The sequence below is a fragment of the Danio rerio genome, chromosome 13 (genome assembly GCF_052040795.2).
Source record: "Danio rerio strain M-AB ecotype USA chromosome 13, GRCz13ab, whole genome shotgun sequence".
In the NCBI taxonomy this organism is placed as follows: domain Eukaryota; kingdom Metazoa; phylum Chordata; class Actinopteri; order Cypriniformes; family Danionidae; genus Danio; species Danio rerio.
The window spans coordinates 14,792,624-14,801,476 of NC_141033.1; the positions used below are offsets into that span (position 1 = coordinate 14,792,624).

Sequence of the window (8,853 nt, forward strand, 5' to 3'; positions counted from 1 at the left end):
AAATGCAGCTGCCAGAGTTCTTACCAGGTCTAGAAAATAGGATCATATCACCCCAATTTTATCCTCCTTACACTTGCTGCCTGTTAAGTTTCGTATTGAATTTAAAATATTACTTCTCACCTATAAAGCTCTAAATAATCAAGCTCCTGTTTATCTAACCAACTTTCTGTCTCGCTACAATCCATTTCGGTCTTTAGGAGCTCAAAACTCAGGGCTTCTGGTAGTACCTAGAATAGCAATGTCGAGTAAAGGAGGTAGAGCCTTCTCCTTTATGGCTCCTACACTCTGGAATAGCCTTCTGGATAACATCAGAGGCTCTGACACACTCTCTCAGTTCAAAACTAGATTAAAGACCTATCTGTATAGTAAAGCTTACACTCAATGCATCACTTAGCGGGTTTCCACACAAGTTTCTACATCTTGTTTATATACACTATGAACAGCAACTATGCTAATTATTCTCTTTATTCTCCATTTCCACCTGGGGATACTCATCCCGAGGTCCTCAGATTATGCAGAGTCACTGATTGGACCCAAGACCAGCGGCGAGATGATCCCGAGGTGTCCATATCCGGGACCAGGCCGCATCCTGAGCTGCTGCTGCGCTGTTGGTCATAGGGGAGTGGAGAGCATGAGACTGATTCCAGTGACGCTCCAGGGACAGACGAGTCTTCGCTGAGGCCAGCTTCCAGCCTCCACTGCTGAGACTGCAGCTCTGCACAAGACTTTCTCCTGCGGAGAAATTAAAATGGTCCTGCCGAACTGAGTCATGTTCTCTCAAGTTTTTTTTTTTCTTCACTCTCCTATTGGTGAAGTTTTTTTTCCCTCTCCGCTGTCGCCACTGGCTTGGATGGTTCAGGATCTAAAAAGCTACTCATCGATGAATTTGCTCTTCAGTGTTTGGACTCTCAGTGATGATTTCAAACCACACTGAAATGAGCTAAACTGAACTGAACTTAAACACTAAAAACTGAACTACCCTGATCCAGTTACTATGACCATTTATGTGAAGTTGCGTTGACACAATCTACATTGTAAAAGCGCTATACAAATAAAGCTGAATTGAATTGAATTTGGAAGGTTTTCTTAGACATCTAGATTTGGTAGCTGCTTGCCATCTATATAGAAGGGATATCAGCTGCATATGCAGGCAAAAAAAAAAAAAAACAGATGCTGAAATAGCAGATGGAGAATATGTAGTTTTGTGCTTGGTTCTCCAGACGTACCAGAAAAAGTGTTGTTGCAGATAAAAGTGCAGAGATCTGCTCTAAACATATGTCTACCAGGAACATCACATTGACATGGCTGTTAAAAATGCATACCATTAAATCAATGGTCTCACTCAATTCTGCATAGTTTAGCTTAAACCACCTCCAACTCGCACCTGCTTTAAAGTCTCTAGTAGTCTTGGTCAGCTTTGACTAGAGTTGAAGCAAAACTTTGCAGAGCTGCATCCCTCCAGGAATCGACTTTGACATCTATACATTAAACAAGTAATGGTTGAGATGCTGGGTGTTTGAAGTGGAAATGTACTGTATGTGTTAATGCAAAAAAAAAAAAGAAAAAAAAAACCTATACAAAATAATTTCATGTTCACAATGCCATTACATTGTGTTTTTAAAATGAATATGATTAAATTAATTATTTATTGGCTGCAGCTTGGTCTGTTATTGTTGGGACAACACTTTACATGCCTCTAAACATGACAACAACACCAGAACTGAAATGTGTGACTGATTACTTTACTTGGGTAACATGCAACCCAGTGGCGCAACAACATAATCCAATTACACGTTTTAAATCTAGACTGTGTTTCTGGTCACATTTATTGATTAAGAATACATTTAGATATTTTATCTGTATCTATGTTATTTATTCATGGAGACCAGTTGGTGGTTTTAAGGAAAATTTCTTGAAAAAAAAAAGTGTAATTTACCATGTATTGATGTATACTTGGTATATTGCTCCAATGATTGGATAGTTTAGGAAAAGTGACAAGTGCTATTTATTACCCAATGTTGAACATTATTGCTCAGCTACAAAAAAAAAAAAGACCAAATGAACTAAAACTGCAGAAAATACAAATTAAAATACTGCCAGTGCATCACATTTCAGTGCAATTGATTTGCCAAAAGAGGACAGAATTTTACAAAGAGTTTACACATGAAGGAGGTGTGCATTTCTAACTTACATTTGGATAAAACAAACACTCATAAATTAAGACATTTATGTGAGAACAGATTTACAAACGATTTACAGTACACCAGGGATGCCCAATCCTGTTCCTAGAGATGTACCTTCATATGCACAGTTCAGCTGCAACCTTAATCAAACACACCTGCCTTTAATTACCAAGTGCTCCTTCAGATCCTACTTAGTGGATTTGGTTGTTTTTGATCAGGGTTGAAGCTGAACTCTGCAGGATGTATGATCTCCAGAAACAGTATTAAGCCCCCCTGTTCGTCTCATGTTTCATGTATGAGGCCCAGTGAGTGTAAACAAACATCATCTGATTAAGCTCAATTTAAAACGTAAACCAAAATATTTTTCATGCACTGTTTAATTTATATGACACATTTACATATCTACTCATCTCTCACAATGAGAAAACTGTTGTTTCTTCTACATGAGAAGACTTTCTCTGATGGTGAAAAGTGTGATCTCAAAATTAAGGGTGATTGATACAGACATATTGCCAGCATGTGTAATTCATACTTCAATAAATTAATAGTGAGCTGCAATATATAATAGATGTAAAAGTTTGCATGCTATATTGATGATGATGAAAGAATATTCTGCAGTGTTGTTTAGTGTGTTTGGTGATGTGAACAATATCTACACTCAGCGGCCACTTTATTAGGTACACCTTACTAGTACCAGGTTGGACCCTCTTTTGCATTCAGAACTGATTTAATCCTTCGTAGCATAGATTTAACAAGGTACTGGAATTATTCATCAGAGGTTTTGGTCCATTTTGACATGATAATAGCATTACACAGTAGCTGCAGATTTCTCAGCTACACATCCATGGCAAGGCAAGTTTATTTATATAGAACATTTCATACACAGTGGTAATTCAAAGTGCTTTACATAAACAGGAATAAAAGAGACAAGTATAAGAAAAATAAAAACAAATACTAAAAATGATTAAACAGCTAATAAAATCAAATAAAAATGTGTTAAAACAGGTTATAAAAGAATGAAAAAGAAGAGAAAAACATAATAGTGTGATCTGTCAGACGTAGCACAGTGCTCATTCGGTAAAGGCACAGCTAAACAGATATGTTTTCAGTCTCAATTTGAATGTGCCTAATGTTGGAGCACATCTGATGCTTTCTTGAAGCTGATTCCAGCAGCGAGGGGCGTAGTAGCTGAAAGCCGATTCACCCTGCTTTGACTGAACTCTTGGAATTTCTAGTGTATCTGATCCTAAAGATCTGAGTGATCTGTATTCAGTAATCATATCTGTAATTTATTAAGGTCCTAGGCCATTTAGTGATTTATAGAAAAGTAACAATACTCTAAAGTCAATCTGAATGTAACTGGGAACCAGTGTAAAGAGCTGAGGACAGGTGTGATGTCCTCTGATTTCCTAGCACTGGTCAGAATACTGGCCACAGTTTTCTGGATGAGCTGTAACGTTTTGACTTTCTTATTGGGAAGGCCCGTGAGGAGGCCGTTACAGTAATCCAGCCTGCTGCTGATGAAAGCATGAACAAGTTTCTCTAAATCTTCACTGGAAACAAATCATCTGATTCTTGCAATGTTTTTTTTAGAATGATAGTATGCTGATTTACTAACTGCTTTGTCATGACTATTGAAACACAGATTTGACACCAGTCACAACATGATTCTTGACCTTATTTTTTGTTGTTTGATCCTTAGTGCCAAGGTATGCATTCACCTTGAGAACCTCATATCTGTTCCCAAATGCAATTACTTTTCAGTTTTCTCTTTGTTTAACTGAAGAAAGTTTAGGCACATCCAATTGTTAATTACATCAATGCATTGGCAGAGGGTGTCAATGGGGCTGTAGTCATTAGGCAATAGGGCTAAATAGATCTGAGTGTCATCAGCATAGCTGTGGTAGGAAATTTGGTTCTTTCTCATTATTTGGCTCAGAGGAACCGTATAAAGGATGAAGAGGAGAGGTGTTAGAATCGAGCCTTGTGGGACTCCACATGTCATGGGTGTCCACCTCGACCTATGGTCACCTATTCTGACATAGTAACCCATCCCTTCAAGGTAAGATCTGAACCATTTGAGGACCGTCCCAGACAGCCCAACCCAGTTTTCCAGCGTATCCAGAAGTGTGCTGTGATGGAAAATATCAAATGCAGCACTAGAATTCAAGCAAAACCAGCACTGTTAGATTGCCTGAATCTGTATTTAGGCGTATAACATTGATTATCTCTATAAGGGTGCTCTCTGTTCTGTGATGTGGCCTGAAACCAGATTGACAATTGTCTAAACATGCCTTGAAGTTTAAGAACTTGTTAACCTGGTTAAAAAACTTTTTTTCGATGATTTTGCAATGAAAGGGAGATTTGAGATTGGCCTATAATTGCTTAATAGGGTGTTATCCAGGTTGCTCTTTTTCAAGAGGGGTTTAACAACTGCAGTTTATAGTGACTTTGGAAAAATCCCTGAGAGAAGTGAAGCATTTATCACTTTTAGAATATCCATTTCCAAACAGTTAAACACAGTTGATCCATGATACGAATCTCCCATTCCACCACATCTCAACTCAAAGGTGCTCTATTAGATTGAGATCTGGTGACTGTGGAGACCATTTTAGTTCAGTGAGCTCATTGTCATGAGCTGATATCTTGGATGGCTCACGCTTTATGACATGGCGCAATATCCTGCTGAAAGAAGCCATCAGAAGATGGGCACACTGTGGTCATTAAGGGATGGACATGGTCAGCAACAATACTCAGGTAGGCTGTGACATTGACACAATGCTCTATTGGTACTAATTTGTCCAAAGTGTGCCAGGAATATATCCCCCACAGTATTGCACCACCACCACCACCTCCCTGAACTGTTGATTCAAGGCAGGATAGATCCATGCTTTCATGTTGTTGACATCAAATTGTGATCCTACTATCCGAACGTCAAAGCAGAAATTGAGACTCAACAAACCAGGCAATGTATTTCCAATCTTCTATTGTTTAATTTTGGTAAGCCTGTGCAAATTGTAGCCTCAGTTTCCTGGTCTTAGCTGACAGGAGTGGCAACAGGTGTGGTCTTCTGCTGATGTAACCCATTTGCCTCAAGGTTCAGCGTGTTGTGCATTCAAAGATGCTCTTCTGCATACCTAGGTTGTACAGTGGTTATTTGAGTCACTGTTGTCTTTCTATCAGCTTGAACCAGTCCAGCTATTCTCCTCTCATGTCAACAAGGCATTTGACCTCACAGAACGTTCGAGGTTACAGAAGTAACCCTTCGTTCCCCGAGGAGGGGAACGGAAGTGCCATGAATGGGAGGATTCGGATCAGAAGCCGCTTATCTGGAGAGTATTGAACGGGCCAATGAATGAAATTAATTGGCAGCGTAAGCTTGCGCAGGTGTGCGACATCTGCAATCATCTCAGCATATAAGCACACCTGAAGCCAGCAGACGCCATCCTTTTAAGCTGAAGAGACTTTCAAACAGCTAAGGGACAGTCATTATGGCGACGGAATATGGCACTTCCGTTCCCCTCCTCGGGGAACGAAGGGTTACTTCTGTAACCTCGAACGTTCCCCTTCGGTTGGGGAACTTCAGTGCCATGAATGGGAGAATATGGAAAGCGCCATAATGACTGCACCTTACCAACACCCCCGATGAGGAGATAGTCAAGCAAGCGTGACGCACCCACATCATGGGGGGCGCGGTCCTCCAACGTGTCCCTGGCCCTAATTTATCCTACTTCAACAGAAGTTTTACGGATTTAGATATATTTTTTGGGAAGTCGTGAGCATCTAGATAATTCTAGGAAATACGACAGTACGTTGGGAAGCGTGCAATCCCGATAGGGAGGACGCTGCGGAGGCCATCCGTTACCCAAGGGGGGGATAGATGGCAGAATTTACCTATGGACTAGCCCTAAAAAGGGGGAGTACGCATAGCAAAGAGTGGTTAGCGGAGAGGGAAGACACGGGTCCGCCCAGGGGGGGGACTTAACCGTGGCGGAATAAGCATATGGGATCGCCTAGTGGGGATCACGCATAGCAGGCACCTATACCCAAAACGCGGGCTGACCAGCGGGCAGACCTACAACGTAGTGGGCCAGCAAGTGACTCCTCCGCTGAGTCAGTGCTGGGGGCCACGGAGGAATCTGCAGGGCTCACCTGACGGGGAACTTTACTGACAGATAAAAAGGCGCACGTACCTCCGTGTTAGGGAGAATGGCGCAGCAAGCATGTTTCAACACCCTACCGAGTTGTCTCCTCAATCACCAAAGGGTTACCTAATACCCTTGAGGAAACCGGCTCCACTCGCAGATTGTAAAACCTTGTAAATGTGTTGGGTGTCGCCCAGCCCGCAGCTCTACAGATGTCTGTTAGAGAGGCGCCGCGTGCACGCGCCCAAGAGGATGCAACGCTCCGAGTGGAGTGTGCACGTACTCCCGGGGGACACGGCTGACCTCGACTCGAATAAGCGAGTGAAATGGCATCCACAATCCAGTGGGATAATCTTTGTTTCGATACGGCACTTCCCTGCTGCCGACCGCCATAACAGACAAAGAGCTGCTCAGATGATCTAAAATTCTGAGTACGGTCCACATAAATGCGCAGAGCGCGAACTGGACAAAGTAAAGAAAGGGCTGGGTCTGCCTCCTCCGGGGGCAGCGCTTGCAGGTTCACTACCTGATCTCTAAAGGGGGTGGTAGGAACCTTGGGCACATAACCGGGGCGGGGTCTCAGGATAACGTGAGAGTAATCCGGCCCGAATTCCAGGCACGAGTCACTGACCGAAAATGCCTCCAGGTCCCCGACCCTCTTGATGGAGGCCAACGCAACCAGCAGAGCTGTCTTCAGGGACAGAAATCTTAGAGATACTGATTCGAGTGGCTCAAAGGGATCGGATCGCAGACTCGTGAGAACGAGGGCGAGATCCCAAGAGGGCATGAGAGGGGGGCGAGATGGATTAATTCGCCTAGCACCCCTAAGGAACTGGATGACCAGGTTATGCTTTCCCACGGTGCCGCCAGCTACCGCGCTATGATAAGCGGAGATGGCGGCCACGTAAACCTTGAGAGTGGAGGGCGACAGCCTGCTGTCCAACTTCTCTTGAAGAAAAGAGAGCACAACACTAATCTGGCAATTTCGGGGGTCTTCTCTGCGAGAGACGCACCATTCAGTGAATAGACTCCACTTCAGGGCGTAGGCGCGCCTCGTGGAGGGGGCTCTAGCCTGAGTGATGGTATTAACCACCGCAGTCGGTAGGTTACCTAAGTCTTCCTCGCGTCTAGGGACCACACGTGGAGGTTCCAAAGATCGGGGCGAGGGTGCCAGATGGTGCCCTGTCCCTGAGAGAGTAGGTCCTCTCTCAAAGGGATCCGCCAGGGGAGGGCCGTCGCGAGGAGTGAGAGCTCTAATATCCAGGTCCGGTTGGGCCAAAGGGGCGCAACTAGCAGAACCTGTTCCTCGTCCTCCCTGACCTTGCACAGAAACTGCGCAAGCAGGCTCACTGGGGGAAACGCATACTTGCGCATGCCCCGAGGCCAGCTGTGGGCCAGTGCATCCGTGCCGAGAGAGCCCTCGGTCAGGGAAAAAAACAACTGGCAGTGAGCGTTCTCGGGGGAAGCAAACAGATCGATCTGGGCCTCCCCGAATCGCGCCCATATCAGCTGAACAGACTCGGGGTGGAGTCTCCATTCTCCAGGGCGTAACAGCTGTCGTGAGAGCGCATCGGCTGCACGATTGAGCGTGCCTGGGACGTGAATGGCGCGCAGCGATTTCAGCCGCGGGTGACTCCAGAGGAGCAGACGGCGGGCGAGCTGAGACATGCGGCGAGAGCGCATACCCCCCATGCGGTTGATATACGCCGCCGCCGCCGTACTGTCCGTCCTGACCAGCACGTGTTGCCGCTCCAGCACCGGTAAAAAGCGGTGGAGAGCGAGGAACACTGCCAACAGCTCTAGGCGATTGATATGCCAATGCAGCTGGGCACCCTTCCAGAGGCCCGCAGCCGCATGCCCGCGACACACGGCCCCCCAACCCGTGTTGGAAGCGTCTGTTGAAACAACAACATGGCTGGACGCCTGTCCTAGAGGCACACCGGCCTGTAGGAACGAGGGGTCGTTCCAAGGGCTGAGGGCGCGGCGACACAGCGCAGTAACCGAGACCCGGTGTGTGCCCGCGTGCCATGCGCGTCTGGGGACTCGATCGTGAAGCCAGTGCTGAAGTGGTCTCATATGGAGCAACCCGAGCGGCGTGACGGCGGCTGCGGATGCCATATGCCCCAGGAGCCTCTGAAAGAACTTCAGTGGGACCACTAGTTTGCTGTCGAGCTCCCTCAGACAGTTCAGCAACAGGCGAGCGCGTTCCTCGGAGAGGTGCGCTACCATGGTGATCGAGTCCAGCTCCATCCCGAGAAAAGAAATCCTCTGCACGGGGGCGAGTTTGCTCTTTTCTCGGTTGACCTGAAGCCCCAGTAGGCGGAGATGCCGAAGCACCTCGTCCCTGTGCACAATCAATTGCTCCCGCGAGTGGGCTAAAATCAGCCAGTCGTCGAGATAACTGAGTATGCGAATGCCTGCGAGCCGAAGGGGCGCTAGGGCACCCTCCGCGAGTTTGGTGAAGACCCGCGGAGACAGAGAGAGCCCGAAGGGGAGGACCTTGTACTGCCACGCTCGACCCTCGA

The 8,853-nt window shown here is 45.9% G+C and overlaps 1 protein-coding gene across 1 annotated transcript in view; it reads right to left on the bottom strand.

The window, feature by feature from the left end:
- The window catches only part of LOC147841021 (uncharacterized), an 84,610-nt gene extending 76,241 nt beyond the window's left edge, over positions 1 to 8,369 (bottom strand). The window contains exon 1 of the mRNA XM_087279075.2: positions 5,610 to 8,369. Coding sequence (XP_087135201.2) covers positions 6,420 to 8,357 — 1,938 coding nt within the window. The 5' untranslated portion in view covers positions 8,358 to 8,369 and the 3' untranslated portion in view covers positions 5,610 to 6,419. The remainder of the gene's footprint in view (positions 1 to 5,609) is intronic.
- Positions 8,370 to 8,853: the final 484 nt, after the last annotated feature.